Here is a 20,884-nt window from a genome sequence, read left to right as displayed (position 1 = left end):
GAAAAAAAAAAAAAGATGGAGTTTAGTAAATAATATATACAATGTACAATGGCTGCTTATAGTATGGAGACAGCACTGCAGTCCTCATAGGAGGCTGACCAAGCCTTGATACAAATAATACAAAAATAAGTCCCCCAGCTGCCATTATTAAAATAGACCCTTATTATTTAAACATTGGATCCAGAAATTTGAAACGTTCCGGACGCAAGAAACCCCTTTAATCATACTTATAAACTTTTCTTATTGTTGAACAGTATTGCTATATACTGACACAATTTTATTGAAAATCAAAATGAAAAGAATGAACAGTATTCATGCTTATATATAAAAAAGGCAGTTTAAAATGGATACTGGGACAAGGAAGGGGAAGGATCTGGACACAGCTTGGCTGAACTTTCTGTTGTGAATAATAATAAAGTCCCTTAGGGGCTCTTTTGGGCTCTCAGCAAATTCTCTGTAAAATAGCAAGTCTATGATGCTGCTACAAAAGCAAGATTACATCAAGCAAGTCTGGAAACCAAGAGCTAGGAATGGAAAGAATAAGACTTCAAATATATATATGGCCACAGACTGGACTGCAGCACAGACATAAGCTTCCATATTTTATATCAAGAGTGGGTCTCACACTTCACAAGCATTATGGGTAGCCTTCAATGGAGTCATATCTGTATTATATCAGGCCTATGCGTTTTAACCCCTGCACCGCCAACCCCCTTGTAGCTCTAGTTGGCAGTGAAGGGGTTAATAAAATATACTGACAGAGCTATTACAATCTGGCGGAGCAGAAGTTGTCAGTAAGACAACCTACTTTTTTTTTTTTTTAACAACATGTACTTGGCCTGTTTCCAAGACAACAGTTTATTTAAAAATGAAGCAAATTAACATTTGTAGGTTAAAATAGCTACACAAAGGAACTATGTTACATTTTACTAATATAAAAAATATATTAGTAATAAATGAAATGCCTCATATTGACAATTATACTTTTAACTGAAACCATACACTATATTATGGACTATAAGGCAGATTTCAAAAGAGACATGCTAGTGTTATTTTAAATGAATAGCAATTTATTTCAAATACCATTACAAGCCTTTTTTTTCAAAATGCTTAAAGGAATAGTCTAGTCAAAATTAAACTTACGTGATTCAGATAGAGCATGCAATTTTAAACAACTTTCTAATTTACTCCTATTATTAATTTTTCTTTGATTTCTTGGTATCTTTTTAAAACAAAAGAAGGAATGTAAGCCTAGGAGCCAGCCATTTTTGGTTCAGCACCTGGGTAGCGCTTGCTGATTGGTGGCTACATTGAGACACCAACCGACCGACAATCGCTACCCAGGTGCTGAACCAAAAATGGGCCGGCTGCTTATCTTACCTTCTTGCTTTAGATAATAGATAATAAGAGTAAACTAGGAAGTTACTTAAAATAGCATGCTCTTTCATGAATCATGTAAGTTTAATTGTGACTAGACTATCCCTTTAATTTTGCAAAAATGCTTTGGTCAAAATTGGTCACAGCCAGAGGAGCAAGGACGTTTAGCATGCACCGACCATGCAGAATATGGATGTTACAAGCATGCTGCGGAAACACACAGATAATGCTTGCTATCTACAAATGTGTCCACAGTGGGTAACTCTCACATTTAAAGTGCTCTCTTTAACATAAATAAGCATATTGCAAAAAATAGCTTCTAATGGTATCAAATGGTATTTGAAAAGCAATTCCGTCCATTTAAGGAATCAAATAATATGAAGTCTCCTTGATAACTTCTGTGGCTCAAGATAACATTTTACTTTGGTTTTCAGACTTACAAACACTTTGTTTACAGATCATACCATAATCTGTCATATTGCTAGATTTAATCTGAGATAACAGTCAGCCCACATCTTTAGAGCCAGAAACCAGCTCTTGAATGTTTATAGGATGAGAGAACGTTTGAAGTGAACACATTTTTGAGCTCTCAGATGATTTTAAAATGCATCCCATCCAAACAGAGTGGTAGTGGTAACAAATCCAGTACAGCTGCAGAAACTAATGATCAATTGAGAGACAACCTCACCGGTAAAACAGATAGATCATGAAATAATTATATATATGCATTATAACTGCACATTCACTGAGATAAGTCCAACTACACAGGTCTCATGGTAGCCCAAGCAGGAAAATCACAATCATATAACTCTCTGAACACGCATGAGATGCCTAAATACCTAAGAAACAGTAAATCACTATTCAAACTACACATACAGAGAATCTATGCAAATACAAGAACCTTTATGTACCAAGTACTATTGCACATGACAGCTTAAAACATGACTGCAGGGGAAACACAGGCATTATTGATCATTTAAAGGGATACAAATGAAGAACATTGACCCTATATCAAAACATTCTCTAAAATAAAAAGTAACAGAACATTACAACTTGAGGTTACCAAGGAGCAGAACTTTGCCAACTCATTTACAAAAGATATAGTAGGTCAATCAGCAAAAATAAAGATGTAGGATACCACAATGCTGGAACACTTCTGGCATATGCTTTGCCTGCTTCTACAGTCTGAGTAACCTGCAAAGAGTAAGGTCCCCTGTACCTTAGAAGCAAACCTACTTGATACTCTAATGTGCCTGTCAGAAACCCAATGGTTGCCGAGGGAGTGGCCGGACCCTTGCAGCAACAGTAAACTATAAGAAAAGAAATCACAATTGTCTTTATTCAACTGTAAAAACACATTAGATCTGTGGGATCTGTTGGCACTCTTCAAATATCTGATAATAATAAAAATGAGGTCATCATATAGCACATAAGCACATCAATCAACAAATAGTGTTTCCACTGAAGCACGGTACTCTGGGTAATGGTATGCAAATGAACACCACAATCCCTCATCTTTTTGCTTCTATATACATTTTATATAGAGACTCCCTGCCAATTCTGTGTTACTCTACGCAGATGTATAGTAGGGATGAGAGAAATCTCATGTGGCCAGCTGTTTTGGACGTATTAGACCTCATCAGCACATGATAGATTTTTTACTTGCTGTATAGCGAAGCTGGTAAAAAAAATAAAAATCACAGCTCAAACTGTTATTCTAAAGGAAAAGAAATGAAGAGCATTTCAGGGATACAACCAGTGAAAAGCTTTGTGGAATTTACGTTGCTGCTCTCTTTTACTGAGGTCAGTTAGGGACAATTTTAAAGGAGATTGTATTTTGATCCTGTGTAGAATGATCCTAAAAAATCCTGGACCAATTCATTTAAAGCAGGGGTGTCCAAACTTTGCTCTCCAGAGGTTTTGGAACTACATTTCCGATGATGCTCAGCCAGCATTTTATCTAGCTGAGCCTCATGGGAAATGTAGTTCCAAAACCTCTGGAGAGCAAAGTTTGGACACCCCTGATTTAAAGTAATGTACCCCCTGTATAGCACTGCAGAATTATATGGCTCACTACAAATAAAGATAACATTAATAATTAATAGTATAAGGTAGGCATCCTCAAACTTGGCCCTCTAGAGGTTTTGGAACTACATTTCCCATGATGCTCAGCCAGCATATCAGCAGTTTGAGGATGTCTGGTATAAGGCATGGTAGAGTACCACTGTTTATATAGTCTAGCTATGCACTGAACACATTGTAGATTATATTCCAGATGTAATCTTAACACTTGGCAGTAACAGCAAAAATCTTCACAATCTTCACAGATGCATTTATTGCTAAAGTTGGTAAAGTTTACCGCTGGAATAGAATATGGACAGTAAAAGAATAAAAAGGTCATAGGCATTATAATAAAGGAATAGAAACCATCCTGTCATTTAAAGGCACCTTTGTTGTATTGCTGTAAAATAGAAAGCACCTGCAATTGTTTTGTTAATAGCCAAACTCAACCCACCACTTACTTTTTTGGAGGAGCCTTACTCAGACTTGTTACTGTATATAAGGTTAGCTCCGGTCATTTTGTTGGAAAAAAAAAAACCTGCATCGGTTGCAATTTGTTATATGATAACCTCGGCTGAGGCCAATTAAAAACAAGTATGCAGCAATGTTAGGCTTGTGAGGGTTTTACAGTTAAATTATATGAAAAGAGGGCAAAATAAACTATGCAAAGTTTAATGTAGAGTTGTTTTATAATGCATAATATTACAACCTCAATGTGTTTATTGCCCCTTTAGTAGATTGTTAAAAAACAACAACAAAAAACAGACCCCCGCCAATCTCTGGCTGTGTTCAGCTTGGGAGAGAGTCATGTGACTGTCGCTGCCAATTGGATCACTGTTTTTTTCATGCTCAGGGCCAGCAGTTCTCTGCTGCTCCAAAGCATGACCTAATAAATGTGTTTAACACCTTGCAGAGGTCAAACACATACAGTTTACCAAGTGAGCAGTGCAAAAATAACTTACTCTAACAAATAAGGGCATCATGTCATTTCTCAACTACAATTTAAATTTAATATACGAGGCTAGAAATATATTGGTGAAGATGATCAGTCTATCAAAAACTATTATTATTATCATTTATTTGTATAACCCCACCAAATTCCGTAGCACTGGGTACATGATAGGGGTATACAATGACAAAGATTTCTGATAAAATACAAAACATAAAACTAAACAAATCTAGTACAGGCGGAAGGGGGCCCTGCTCTGGAAAACTCACAGTCTACAGGTTTAGGGTGCAGAGACATAAGGTTGGGGTAGCTTGTTACATCGGTTATAGTTGCAGCAGTGAGTCAGGCAGTTCATGTATTAGTTTGGTTTGGATGAGGGAAAGAGGAGAGATGGTAAGCCTCTCTGAATAGGTGGGTTTTCAAGGAGCGTCTGAAGCTATACAAGGTTGGAGACAGTCTTATGGAGCAGGGTAAAGAGTTCCAGAGGACAGGAGTAGCACGTGCGAAGTCTTGGAGGCGGGAGTGGGACGTAGAGATAACAGGAGTGGAGAGACGTAGGTCAGAGGTTGATCGAAGAGGACGGGATGGGGAATATTTCACAAAGAGAGAGGAAATATAGTTGGGAGTTAGACTGTTGGGTGCTTTGTAAGTTAGGGTTAATACTGGAGTGTATGGGGAGCCAGTGTAGAGACTGGCAGAGTGGAGCAGCTGATGTAGATCGGCGACTTAGGTGGATGAGTCTAGCAGAAGCATTCATAATAGATTGGAGGGCGGAAAGGCGGTGTTTTGGAAGGCCATTTAGGAGTAGATTGCAATAATCAATGCGTGACAAAATGAGGGAATGAATAAGTATTTTTGTAGTTTTATGAGTAAGGAAGGTATGAATTCTGGAAATGTTGCGTAGGTGTGAATGGCAGGATTTGGTAAGTGCTTGTATATGTGGGTTGAATGTGAGTTCTGAGTCTAGTGTGACCCCAAGACAGGGAACCTGGGATGAGGTGTTTAGATAAGAGTCTCCAACCGTCAGAGAAATGTCAGGTGGGAATAAGAAGCAGCTCAGTTTTGGACAGATTGAGTTGGAGGTAGTGTGAAGGCATCCAAGAGTAACTTGCAGAGAGGCAGTTGGAAATCTGGTTGAGTAAAGAGGGAAAGATATCAGGAGAGGAAAGATAGATTTGGGTATCATCAGCATTTAAGTGGTAATGGAATCCAAAGGAGGCTATAAGTTTTCCAAGGGAGGATGTATAGAGAGAGAAAAGCAAGGGGCCCAAGACAGAGCCTTGCGGTACTCCAACTGAGAGAGGCATAGGATCACAAGATATGTTGTTAAAGGAAACTGAAAATGAGCGGTTTGAGAGATATGAGGCAAATCAGGAGAGGGCTGTGTCTCGGATGCCAAATGAATGTACTATTTTTAGGAGGAGAGGATGGTCGACTCTGTCAAAAGCAGCGGGTAGGTCAAGAAGAATTAGTAAGGAGCCTTTTGCTTTAGCTGATAACAGGTCATTTGTCACTTTAGCAAGAGCGATTTCTGTTGAGTGTTTAGGGCGGAAACCAGATTGTAGTGGATCAAGAATGGAGTTAGTTGTGAGAAATTGAGTTAGTCGATTATAGACCAATTGTTCCAATAATTCTGAAGCAAAGGGAAGTAAAAAGACTGGTCGATAGTTAGAAGGCATGGAGGGGTCAAGCGAGGGCTTTTTTAGGATTGGTATGATTGACACATGCTTGAATATATCAGGAAATGTGCCAGCGGTGAGAGATTGGTTAAAGAGATGAGTTAGGGTAGGGGTTAGTAAAGCAGAGAGAGGGAAGAAGTCGTGAAGGAATAGGGTCAAGTGGGCAGGTTGTGAGATGAGCCAAGGATAGGAGTACAGAGACTTCTTCCTGTGTTAAAGGAGTTTTGTTAATAGAAGGGATGGGTAGGATTGCTGGGGTTGAGGGGTGTGAGATGCAGATATCTTTTCTAATGGTGTGTCAAGGTTACCAATGGACTACTTACAGCAAAATCCAAAGGCCACTTCTCTCTGCTTATCCTCCTTGATCTGTCTGCAGCCTTTGACACTGTTCACCACCCTCTTTTGCTCCAAACCCTTCAACACCTGCGACACAGCTCTCTTGTGGTTCTCTTCCTATCTATATAACCGTACCTTTAGTGTAGCCTTCTCCACAGCATCCTCTGCCCCGTTACCACTTTCTGTTGGGGTACCTCAAGGCTCTGTCCTTGGTCCCCTTCTCTTTTCAATATATACATCATCATTAGGTTCTTTAATAAAGTCCCATGGGTTTCAATATCATTTGTATGCTGATGACACCCAAATCTACCTCTCTGCACCAGACCTACCTCCTTCCTTACTGACTTCCAGACCTACCTCCTTCCTTACTAACCCATGTCACTAACTGTCTCATATCTCATCTTGGATGTCCTCTCACTACCTTAAGCTAAATCTCTCCAAAATTGAACTCCTAATTTCCCCCCCTTCTTCCAAAATATCCACCCCCCAATTTTCTATAACTGTTGATAATTCCATCATTACCCCTACCCCGCATGCCCAATGTCTTGGGGGGTCACACTTGACTCAGACCTTTCCTTCACTCCTCACATTCAGTCCTTGGCTAAAGCCTGCCGCTTCAACATTAAAAACATCTCTAAAATTAGACTTTTCCTTACATAAGACACAACTAAGATTTTAATCCACTCTCTCATCCTTTCCCATCTCGACTACTCCAACTCCGTCCTCTATTGTCTACCCAGCTGCCGCCTAGCTCCTTTACAATCCATAATGAATGCCTCTGCCAGGCTCATCTTCCTTACACGTCGCACTTCATCTGCTGCACACAAAATCCTCACACTGATATATAAAGCCCTCAACTGCACTGCTCCCCACTACATTTCAGACCTTGTCTCCAGATACTCTCCCTCCCATCCCCTTCGCTCTGCTCACAATCTCCTCCTCTCTTGTTACTACCTCACATTCCCATTTACAGGACTTCTCCAGACTGCCCCCCATCTTGTGGAACTCCCTACCTCGCTCCACAAGAATCTCCCCTAGTTTTAACAGCTTCAAGCGCTCCATAAAGACTATGCTATTCAGGGATGCATACAACCAACACTAACCTTTCCTAACTCTATTGCTTTCCCCTTGATCCCCTTAGAATTTAAGCCTATGAGCCGAGCTGTTTGTAGATCTCCTTCATAAGAGCTGACTACAACAGTGCAACTCTCGGCAGGGCCCTCTACCCATTTGATCCCTATAAATGTTATCCTGTATACCAACTATGTTAATAGCGCTGTGGAATCTGGCGCTCTACAAATACCTGTTAATAATAATAATAATGTCAATTTTATTTTTGAAGTGATCAGCAATAATCTGAGCAGTGAGGTTGGTAGTGGGCGGGTGTGCAGGCGGACATAGAAGGGAGTTAAAGGTTGAGAACAGCTTTCTGCGGTTGGATGCGTGAGATGACACAAGGGAGGGGAAAAAGACTTGTTTGGCAAGGCTGAGCGCAGAGTTGTAGGACTTAAGGATGAATTTATAATGCCGGAAATCAGCACAGGTGCGTTATTTCCTCCACTGCCGTTCAGCAGCCCGTGAACATCGCTGAAGATATCTGGTCTGTTTGGTGTGCCACGGTTGCCGTCAAATGATTGATGTACGGCGAACAGTGGAGGGTGCAGCTTTGTCAAGTGTTGATTTTAGTGTCAAATTATACTGTAAAGCCACAAGGTTTGGGCAAGAGAGGGATGAAATGTTGGAGAATATAAATGTGAATGAGACGTTTCTAGTCAGATTAATGTTAGATACAATTAGCAGTCTAATGTATTTCTACTTGTATTAATGGAAATGTTCTACCTTGGGTATATCAATTTGTAGTAATCTTATAATGAATTTTACCCAATACAGGTAATAATGCCAGACTTAGTTTAGCAAATATGCCAGTTTTGCAACCCAGGTCTCTATTATCTCTAATGTATTTTAGAAGCTTGAAAACTTCATACAAATGAGATGCATTGCCAAGTTTGACTTCAATTTCATTTAATCCTTTAAACAAACTGTATTAAGGTACCCTGGTTTAACATTGCTCGAATTAAGAGGACAGGTTGGTGAACTAAAAGAAACTCTCCGTCTGTTAAAATGAGTATTTTGCTGAAAGTATTTTACTATGCAGAATTAGCTAAATAAGTCGTTTTGGGGAGGGGGGGGGGGTATAAACATAATTTGCTCCATAGGTTGGATCAGAATTCAACAAATCTAAAGTGTCAGGAAGCAATGATGACTCATTTGGCTCCGGCATAGGGACTTGTAAGCCCTGCTTCACTCCGTTAATGGTAGCTGCACATTTTAACCCATTCAGTGCCAGGTGCTATCACTGAAGGTTAGACATATTCATTTGAGCTTTATTGCTGACTGTAGATAAACATTTACACCAAAACATTTTTTTTTAATATGTACATTTCCCCCCCCAGCACCAATTCAACTTTAATATGATGTATTTTTACATTAATTTGTTTTTAGTTTTCAACAAAGGAAAGCAAATATGATGACAGAAGTAAGCTAGATATGTAAGTTAAAAAAAAGTTTGCAGTTATTTTAAAACAAAGTTTTAAGTTACACTACAAAGAAAAAAAAACTTGACTGTCCCTCTAATGTCTCTTTAAATACAAAAAACCCTCATACTTAAATTTTCAGATTTCTTGGCCTGACCCTGTCAAGTCCTTGGTTGAATAGTTGGAAGAACACAGCATTATAGTGTTTTGGAGTAAACTTTAACAATATTTTAAACCCCCTTTGCAAGGTTTAAACATAGTTTTACGCAATAAAAAGGAGCATTAATAAAAATGCACTAACATATTAGAATATTTGATTTTTCTACTTTTATGTAACAGTTGTGGAACTGAACATGACCTGGAACTAAACCTGTAGGACCTGGAAGAAGCAGGTTGTTTTCATTTTCTTCCATAAGTGACAAATGTAGAAAACAAATATTGGATTTATTACCATGTAACACTCTATTATTGTGTATTAAAGGGACATTAAACCTACATTTTTTCTTTCATGATTCAGATAGAGTATAGAATTTTAAACAACTTTCCACTTTACTTTATTTATCTAATTTGCTTCATTCTCTTGATATTCTTTCCTGAAAAGCATATGTAGATAGGCTCAGTAGCTTCTGATTGGTGGCTGCACATAGATGCCTCATGTGATTGGCTCACCAATGTGCATTGCTATTTCTTTAACAAAGGATATCTAAAGATTGCAGCAAATTAGATAATAGAAGTAAATTGGAATGTTGTTTAAAACTGTATTCTCTATCTGAATCATTAAAGAAATAAATTGGGTTTAATGGCCCTTTAAGCAGACTAGGAGAATAAAAGAAGGTTGAATAAAAAGAGCTCATTCCTTCACCTCACGTAATTCTACGCCCTGAACTACTGCAATCCTGTCAGGCTAAACCTCTCATCTGCCAGTTCTCAGCTATAGTAAACAGATTGTGTCTGAAGTAATTCTAGCTGAGAAGGAGGAATAATTACAGATAAAGTGCATGCTCTTGAGTAGATGAGGTGTGAGTTACATCAGTGTACATCATGTAGTGATATTTGAGATAGAATCAGCAAGTTTCTTATGCTAAATAAATACCAAGCTCTGCTCACCTGTGTGCAATGTCACAGGCATTTGGTCCCCTATCGCTTGATATTTTTAGAGACTAATACTAGTAATTTTATACAATATGATATTTACATGTGCTTTTTGTTTTTGTTACTCTATTGACTGGAAAATAAAAAAAAAGATGTAAAACAAAAAGGTATGCTCAATGTTGCTATATTTATAGGTTAAAGGGACAGTCTACACCAGAAGTTTTATTGTTTTAAAAAGATAATCGTCTTATTACCCATTCCCCAGTTTTGCATAACCAACACAGTTATATTAATACACTTTTTACCTCTGTGATTATCTTGTATCTAAGCATCTTCTGACAGCCCCCTGATCACATGACATTTTATTTATTATCTATTGACTTTCATTTTAGCCAATTAGTGCAGTGTCTGCCACAAGCCACGGGCGTGATCACAATGTTATCTATATGGTTCACATGAACTAGCTCTCCCCTGTTGTGAAAAACGAATAACATAGCATGTGATAAGAGGCACCCTTTAATGGCTTAGAAACATGCAGATATTTAGAGGTTTCAATGTTATAAAGTATATTAATATATCAAGGTTGGTTGTGCAAAGATGGGGAATGGGTAGTAAAGGCATTATCTATCTTTTTAAACAATAACAATTTTAGTGTTGACTGTCCCTTTAAAGGGACACTAAATAAATTCTTTAATAATATAGATAGAGCATGTAATTTTAAGCAACTTTCTCCTATTATCAATTTATCTTTGTTCTCTTGCTATCTTTATTTAAAAACCAGGAATGTAATGCTTAGTTGCCAGCCCATTTTCTGGTTCAGAACCTAAGTTATGCTTGCTTATTTGGCTTGCAAAATGTAGCCACCAATAAGCAAGCACTATCCAGGGTGCTGAACCTAAAATGGGCTGGTTCCTAAAATTTACATTCCTGCTTTTCAAATAATTATAGAAAGAGAATGAAGAAAAAAATATAATAGGAGTTAACTAGAATGTTGCTCAAAACTGCATGCTCTATCTGAATCATGAAATAAAAAAATGGGCTTAGTATTCCTTTAAAGGCTCAATCAAGCATATGGGGGCCCATTTAACAAGCTCCGTAGGGAGCTTGTGGGCCTGTGTTTCTGGCGAGTCTTCAGACTCGCCAGAAACACCAGTTATGAAGCAGCGGTCTTAAGACCGTTGCTCCATAACCTGTCCGCCTGCTCTGAGCAGGTGGACAGACATCTCCGCAATTCAACCCGATAGAGTACGATCGAGTTGATTGACAGCTCCCTGCTGGCGGCCGATTGGCCGCGAGTCAGCAGGGGGCGGCGTTGCACCAGCAGCTCTTGTGAGCTGCTGGTGCAATGCTGAATACGGAGAGCGTATTGCTCTCTGTATTCAGCAAGGTCTGGCGGACCTGATCCGCACTGTCGGATCAGGTCCGCCAGACCTTGTTAAATATAGGCCATGGCATCAGATTGGACTACAAATTACTTGAGAGGCAAATTGAAAACTAACTGATAAAAATATGTAAGAAAGATTTGTGTTACAGATCAAATAACTGCCGTGCAAGTAATCTATTGCAAAGGACACAGTTAACCTGCAAGACATCCTGCATCTTTTAGTGTATAACAAATGCCTGCTTATAAGATATACCAATTACTTAAAGGAAAATTTAAAAAGAAATCCAGACATTCTGTATAAGAGGCTTCTCTCCAATACGATAATTATGTAGCTATTTAATAGCATCTATTTACAAAAATATGTATGAAGCCTTTTATGTTAATGAATAACATCAGACAAAGTAGTAAGTAACGCCACTTTCTCCAGAAGCACCATAGCAATGTTGATGTGGATTTACTAAGACTGATATTGTGACATCCTAAGATATCCTAACTCTCAAAATACCACCCAGATGCACACATTTGCCATCTCAAGGTAATTTAAAGGGACACTGAACCCAATTTTATTCTTTTGTGATTTAGATAGAGCATGCAATTTTAAGCAACTTTCTAATTTACTCCTATTATCAATTTTTCTTTGTTCCCTTGCTATCTTTATTGGAAAAAGAAGGCATCTAAGCTAAGGAGCCAGACAATTTTTGCTTCAGTACTGGACAGCACTTGTTTATTGGTGGGTATCTAATCAATCAGCAAGAACAACCCAGGTTGTTCACCAAAAATGGGTCGGCTTCTAAACTTACATTCTTGATTTTAAATTAAAGATACCAAGAGAATGAAGAAAATTTGATAATAGGAGTAAATTAGAAAGTTGCTTAAAATTGCATGCTCTATCCGAATCACGAAAGAAAAAATGTGGGTTCAGTGTCCATTTAAGATCAGATGATCCAGCTCAACTGAAGAAAATAAACAAAACATAAATGAAAACGTTAGACCTGCCTGCACATGCAAACACACCCAATCATCTGCTTTTATCAGGGAAAACTCTACCTTGCTAACTAATCATTTATTTTTACCTGATCAATTAGATTTTACTGAGGACACAAATTCAAAGAAGCACTGAAATGATAAGCAAAACCTAAGTGATCTATCTATACAAATAGTTCTACATTACATTTGACAAGAAACCATCCTTTTTTCATTCCAACAGAGGAAGTATGACCACACACTAGAATAACTAAGACAACTATACTGACTTGCTGTAAAAAAATAACACTTACAGGTTTATCTTTACGATTACCCAGGCTCTCTACATAATTGGTCCACTATACCTACAAGATGTGTCCCAATTCAACATACTTGCCTGTTATTTACAACCATCTCTGTCCATATTTAGGTTATAGAAAGAAAAGGAAATTGCCATCCTAGGCACAAACCTCTGGAACAACTTACCGCTAAACGTCAGATTTAAAACTCCTTTTACAGGAAAGTGTACTGCAATCTCTGCAGACACGGAAGAAGGCTTGGCAAGATTTACTTATCAAAACTAGTTATATTCGGGCCCTAAACACTATATCAAATGAAGGTCCTTTTAAATTAAAATCATCAGTTTTACGCATCTTCAAGAAATAAGTATAAGAAGTGACTTTTCAAAGCCCAGACCATCTCTATCAACCAAACAGTGCTTCTAAGTCCCTTCTTCATCTCCCTCTTGCATCTGTTCTCTACATGTGGGTGTTTTTTTTTTCTTCTCTTCAAGAACTGAAGCAAACAGTAGGGCTAATAATAAACAAATACCACCTTGCACGCACTGCCCAATGTAACGCAGTATCAAACTAACAAGTCATAAGTATTGAAAAGCTTGTCATATACTCTCTTATATATATATATATATATATATATATATATATATATATATATATATATATATATATATATTTTTTTTTTTTTCATACATATTTATGTAGAATAATCCAAAAACTTGCCACAAATCTAATATAATTCGAAAATTATTATAACAAATAAATAGAGGAATATAGCAATTATATATGTTTTCATTCATTACTTATCACACATGCAGTGATCGTCATAAAATAAGGAATAATTGGTATCTGACTTCATTTAACATATTACTCAATATGTGCACAGCAAAACAGATTATTAAAAATAACTGTTGTTTGGAACACTAGATGCCATGCCAACTATACCCATAACCATTTTTTTCTCATTTTCTGCTACTCAAATATTTCTAAGCTTTGTTCATGCCAATTTACCCTGAATCACCTCTACAAAAGTCATTTTTTGGCTGTTGACAAGGAAGCAAGAGGCTTAAACAGAACTTCTGTTTGGTTGGCAAGTAGGTGCATGCTTACAGCCAGACAGGGACATATTAATGCACTGTTCCTCATACAATGACAGTGGGTGAAAACAAGGAAGACACAAAAGCATTCACACAGTCACACACAAGCATTTACATAGTCACACACCCACAAGCATTCACACAGTCACACACACAAAAGCATTCACACAGTCACACACAAGCATTTACATAGTCACACACCCACAAGCATTCACACAGTCACACACACACAAGCATTCACACACACACACACACACAAGCATTTACATAGTCACACACCCACAAGCATTCACACACATAAGCATTCACACAGTCACACACACACACAAGCATTCACACACACACAAGCATTTACATAGTCACACACCCACAAGCATTCACACAGTCACACACACACACACACACACACAAGCATTCACACAGTCACACACACACACACCCACAAGCATTCACACAGTCACACAGTCACACACACAAGCATTCACACAGTCACACACACACCCACAAGCATTCACACAGTCACACAGTCACACACACACACACACACACACAAGCATTCACACAACAATAAGCCTCCTGCCATCTGTTCCTCCCTGTCTTTTTCAATATAAATGCAGACCATAACTCAAGTTGCATCACGAGAATGGGTTCTGTTGTGGCACGTGGACTGTACAGTATCTGGCATCACACGTCTGCTTAGCTTGTCTCATGTTTTATACACGGGTTTAGGGAGGAGCTAAGGGGGTGTGAGGGGGACGCTCAGCATTAATGATATGTTAAGCCAACATATTAATAGAAAAATAAGCAGAGTGAGAGATTTACAATGAATGTGTGAAGCTAACTCCCTTGCTGGTTTGTGTTAAAAGCTGATGTATCACATTAAATGTAGGACTTAAGGGACATATTATAAAGTCATTTTTCCACTATATATCACCATACTGCAGTATGCACAATGATCTCCATTAAAGGGACAGTATACACCAATTTTCATATAATTGCACGTAATAGACACTACTATGAAGAATAATATGCACAGGCAATGATCTAAAAATCCAGTATAAAACCTTTTAAAAACGTACTTAAAAGCTCCCAATTTAGCACTGTTAATGAGGTTAGGCTGGGACACCCACTGAAAGGGGCTGAGAGCAGACCCTCCCCTGCATATGAAAAGACCCATTATACAAACAGACGCAATCTGAAGTCTGTATACATCAGAATGCATCTAAAACTTTGAGGCTTGGTTAAGAGTCTGACAATCAGCACAATGTTATTTAAAAATAAGCAAAACTATACAATTTTACAAAAACACCCCCAGATGGGCTTTATAAATGGATCATCTACAAAATATTTATGCAAATAAAAATCTAGTGTACAATAACCCTTTAAGTAATAAACAAAAATATGGGATATTGCTTAATCGTGCAGTGTAATATATTCCACTTGGCATAAGCCTAGATTCTATTACAATATTGCATATATTCTTATTTATATACAACACACAATAACATAAATTCCACCAGCTTCTTCTGCTAGGTACAAAAGAATGAGGCACTTGTTACGGTTCCTGACCAGGTTAGAAGATTTGATCTCCCAGCGCACAAACACTGGCATTTCTGGCTGCTATAACATGGCAAACCGGTTGCGTGTTTGTGGTTGGGGCGGGTTTCCTCCTGTTAAACTCAAAATAAGACATAGGCTTGGCCTTTCTCCCCTCTCCATAAGCTTGCCAGGGCAGCAGGAACACACAGCGTTTCCTCCAAGCTGAGCAACTGCATGCAATTATTGGTAACTCTTTCAGCTCTATACAAATCACTGTATTCACTATAAAAGACACAGAGAAACAGTATATATTTTTAGTTGACTAACCGCTATTCACAGGTGAATGTGCATCACACAGGAGCGGCACCCTATGTGTTATATAAGTGATATAAGAGGATAAAAACATTTTATGATACTCCAACAAACATATAAACACTATAATTTATCTGTAGCTTTTAATGGCAAACAGCTACAATACAAATATACAAAGAGATGCGTTGTATTGTAAGTGAAGAGTATTGATTAAATATAAGAAAAAAATATATTTGTATATAGCATATGGAATAAAATGATGTAAAATACATTCAGTTTTCTTATTTAGCTGGCATGCATTTTTTTCTCTAGAAAGAAAAATTCGGAGATTCTTGTTCCTTTAACCCCTGCAAAGGATTTAAGCACATAGGTAAAGTCCAACTCAGTTGATTCAGATGGTGATTATTGGGGTCATGCTACTGCCACTTCTGATTGGCTCACTTGCTGCTTCCTGCTTGGAGCTACCTCTTTGCAAGGGTTGAACTAATACACAAATTATATGCACTAATTAATTAGAGCATGCCTTTTTTTTGCATTAAAATGTCCATTTAAAGAATACCATATATAAAAACTTGATATATTAACCTACCCAAATAAACTCAATTTGACAAGGGTATTGGATTCTGGACATTTAAATCAGACAATGTACATCTATCTGTAAACACTGCTGACTGAAACCAAATAAAAAGCTGAAACCAGAGACAGTTTAATCACATAAATAAATATAATAAGCTCTTGACAATGTAGGTAGCACAATATATTTGCTATTAACCATTTCCCCATTGGATGATTTTAATCATGCTAACCTAATCACAAATACGTAGTCTTAGATTATAAACATAAATCTCCTAAACTGTAACTTTATATAATACAATAGCAACATATTGCATATTTACCCTTTGCAAAATATACACAATGTCACAGAAACAGAATACCATGAAAAATATTTAAATAGAATAATAATAAATAAACTTTTTCTAACAATGCTCAATGTACACATTTTGTTTCTGGGAAAATCAGCAAAATTACTACAGCTTTTCAAGTCAAAGTTATTGGCTCTAAAGAGTAAAATTAGATTATTGAAAATGACCTCCTCTCTACTTTGAGATGCTAATTTGCAAAACTGAAGGCCCAATTCTCAAAAACCTGCCGGCATGGAGAGAAATCTGTGGTTCTGCTTTCAGAATTTAGAAATCTGTCATAGGCTTAGTAGGGTTCCATCAGATGTGGCCCTCAGTTCTCTAGCAGGTCATCAGTGCTGGTGCCTGGGAAGTGTTCATACTGACCATACTCTTATATCTTCAGTCACCTTCTTCCATAACATTGCTTGAGCTATGCAGTGGATCATCAATCTGTTACTACACTTTGTCATACCCACTTATGTAATCACTAATAAATCTGCCTCACTTAAAGCAACGCAATGAAGCCACCATAACCGCATCCTAAAAAGATCACATGGATCTGCCATACAGAAAAAGCAGTGATTCTGTTTTACTTGTATAATGACTCCATTGAAGTGACCATATCGAATCAGACCACTTCTATTTACTAACTGTCCACAAATTGGTCAAACTAAGTAGAAGCAACACTCAAGCCTGGTCATACCATATAGTGGACCAATTGAACTTTGAAATGAAGCCCACCGTGGCAATAAAGAGGAGGTCACAGAAGAGGAACCAGGCTGCACCAGCAGATCTTTCAAGGTAAACCCTCTTTGCTCCTGAAGGAATAAGGAGCACTGCACACCGTAAGTCAGCGAGGAGCACCGGTTTTCTCCTCATTATGACCAGCATCCTTTTGTTGTGGCAATAACTATTATTATACAATAAAATTGCACAATTATCTAGAGAGGCCCCAAAAGTCTACGCACCTTGGCTGAATGAACCAAATCTTAAGAATTTTTCTTAGGGAATAAAAATATGATGTGTCTATGCCATCCTAAAATCTAAAACACATTTAGTGTGGTAAATTTATTAACATGATGATATGTCTTGCAGTTTACAAAAACCTTATAAAAACATCCTACAAAACAACTAACATCCCTATTAAAGGGATAGTCAAGTCAAAGTTAAACTTGTATGATTCAGATAGAGCACACAAACTTTCCAAATCACTTCCACTATCGAAATGTGCACAGTATTTTTTAATGCACACTTTCTGAGGCACCATATCCTACTAAGCATGTGCAAGATTCACAGGATATACGTATATGCGTTTTGTGATTGGCTGTTGGATGTCACATGATGCATTAGGAAGGAAAATGTAACTGACATTTGTCAGAAAAAAACAAACTCATTTGGAATTCAAACTAAGCGCTTTTGCATTCTCTTTTTATTATGCATTTATTGATTATGCTGTTCTACTGTGTTAATCTATATGAATGAACTGTCAAATAGATACCTATAATTTAGTCAGTTTGCTTTATGTTCCTCTTGGCTATGTTAATTCTCTTTACGTACGAGCATATCCTTCACTATAACTGTTGAAAATATGACCTCCAAACTTCATACTGCTTAACCCATTTGCCAAAAATAAGCCCTCCAGTACTTTTTATGTGCCCCCGCCGCCCGACAGTTTAATGTTTGTTTCAGAACACACTTTCAATGTGATTTTACCACTCTGAAGCAGGTCTGTGATCCAATACTATTTTCCTCCCCCAATCTACAGCATAACGTGTACCCGCCCATGTGACTCATCCCTGATCATATTTGGGAGAACTTGCTTGAACTTCGATACCATTATTTCATTCCTAACGTATCTGACAAAACCAAAAATGCTAAAGCATCTAGATCTGTGTGTATACTAGGTTTGTCTGTTCCACTATTATAGCACAAGGCTTTCTTAAGCGACATATTTTTGTTTTTATTAAAAGAAATTGAGCATGTGATTTTGAACAACTTTCAAACTTACTTCTATTATCTAATTTGTCTGTTCAGTTGGTATCCTTTGTTGAAAAGAATACCTAGGTAGGGCTGAGGAGCTGCTGGTTGGTGGCTACATATAAATGCCTCATGTTACTGGCTCACCCAATGCGTTCAGCTAAATCCCAATAGTGTATTGATGCTTCTTCAAAAAAGGATACCCAGAGTATGAAGCAAATTAGATAATAGAAGAAAATTGGAAAGTTGTTTAAAATTGTATTCTCATTCTGAATCATGAAATAAAGATTTTGAGTTTCATATCCCTTTAAGTTTCCCATAAATCTGTCAAATCATTAGAAAAGGTTGGAAAAAATCTTGAGTGAACCAGTAATCTTTTTTCAACAGATAGCATAACAAAAGTAAAAAACCAACTCCCTTTAACCTAGTTATACTTTTTTCGTTTCTGATTAGTTTAGAATATAACGAGACTTTACAAGGTACTGTTCCAGATAATGTGCTGTCTAATTTGCCTCAATATACTGTTTAATTTCACTATGTTTGTACATTGATTGTACTCTATGAATAAATAAGGGTATAAGAAAAGAATCATAAAATGTACAGCTAGATATTTTTTTTAAAACAATGTTACCCAGATTTTACAATAAACTGCAATACCTGCTTTGCTGCTTGGGTGTTCAAATTCACTACCCATCATGCTTTGCTCTGGAGAGGAACAAGCAGAAGTGGAAGAGGCGCAGGAAGCTGGTCGGCTGAGATCCACCACCGACTGATTGGATGGAGGTGGTGTTAGATTAGCTGGTGAGAAGGACTGGTGAGGTGGGCTTGGCGGTAGACCATTCTCCAAAAGGAACTCATCTAGGTCAACATACTCAATCTCGTTGTATGGTAATGTGCGCTCCCATAGGAGAGATCCAAGAAAAGCACAGTGAGAAGGCCGAGGTCCAACCATTTCATCTTCCAGTTTTCTTTCCTTGTCCTTCATTAAGGCTGAGAAAACACAACAAAACATTGGGCAGTTAAAACATGGAATAATACATGTGCTGAAAAGTTAGTGGTTTGCTAGGCAGTACTACTCTCACAAAAAAAGTAATAACTTCTTGCTGGAATAATTAATTTTACCACCCATAAAAGGATAGTCTAGTCAAAACTAAACTTTTATGAATCAGATAGAGCATGCAATTTTAACCAACTTTCTAATTTACTCCTATTATCAATTTTTCTTCGTTCACTTGGTATCTTTATTTGAAAAAGCAAAAATGTAAGCTTAGAAGCCAGCCCATTTTTGGTTATGCACCTGGATAGCACTTGCTGATTGGTGGATACATTTAGGACACCAGTCAGCAAGCGCTACCCAGGTGCTGAACCAAAAATGGGCTGGCTCCTAAGCTTACATTCTTGCTTTTACAAATAAAGATAGCAAGAGAACGAAGAAAAATTAATAATAGGAGTAAATTAGAAAGATGTTTAAAATTGCATGCTCTATCTGAATCATGAAAGTTTAATTCTGAATAGACTATCCCTTTAATACTTGTTAAAATAGATATTAAAGAGAACAAACATCTATTTAGGTTATGATTTTTATTAACAAAGTTTAAAACTAGACTCTCAATTTTTACAGTCACCAACGTTATCCTGTAAACAGCCTGATCTATTGTATATACACTACGTAAACTGAAATTGCTTCCAAACACTCATCTTCAATCAGCTCATTGATAAAGACACTGATTCCCAAACCGTGTTTCACAGGTTCGCCAGAAACACGGGCCCTCAAGCTCCGTCCAGAGCTTGATAGATAGGCCCCCTTAAGTGTAAGGGGGGAATTTAAAGGGCCATTAAACACTAAATAAATGCTAGATAGAATAATTTATTCAAAGCAAATATAACCTTGAGAATAATTTGCAAATGTATTATTTTCCTTGTTTAAATATTTTAAAAAAATAAGTATCTTTTCATGTCCAAAAAGCAATTGGCACCAGCACGTTTTAATCTAAGTTTGCTTCCCTGCCAATTAGGGACAGATGCAAATGGGTCACTACAGTGTGCAACCAATGACTCTGTGGAATATAGCAATGTTAAATCTATACTTCCACTTTAGAAAGCCCCAAACTTTCAGAATTTAGCTATAGAGAAAAAAATACACGATGAAAGTAATGGCCTTTGTGAGAGAGTGTGGACTAGAGAGTTTTCCCTGAGGTAAAAGAGAGAGAAAAAGTTAACCATTACTAAAAAAGGAGACATTTTTTCCTTCCCCTCAGGATGATGGCCTGGATACCAGTTCATCAAAATGCACTGTATGGCAGATCTGGTGATGGTTTGCTTTGTTTGTAAACTATTCCTATGGATTAATGAAGAAGAGAGGGCGCCACATAGCGTGATAACGTTT

General features: G+C 37.5%; 1 protein-coding gene across 1 annotated transcript in view; it reads right to left on the bottom strand.

Moving 5' to 3' along the window:
• DBP (D-box binding PAR bZIP transcription factor) overlaps positions 1-20,884 on the bottom strand; it is a 75,438-nt gene that overhangs the window by 33,262 nt on the left and 21,292 nt on the right. The window contains exon 2 of the mRNA XM_053690648.1: positions 19,156-19,488. Coding sequence (XP_053546623.1) covers positions 19,156-19,488 — 333 coding nt within the window. The remainder of the gene's footprint in view (positions 1-19,155; positions 19,489-20,884) is intronic.

Source organism: Bombina bombina, chromosome 8, assembly GCF_027579735.1.
Source record: "Bombina bombina isolate aBomBom1 chromosome 8, aBomBom1.pri, whole genome shotgun sequence".
Lineage (NCBI taxonomy): Eukaryota > Metazoa > Chordata > Amphibia > Anura > Bombinatoridae > Bombina > Bombina bombina.
Note: the sequence above shows the minus strand (reverse complement) of the source record. Positions and strands in the feature narration are given on the sequence as shown.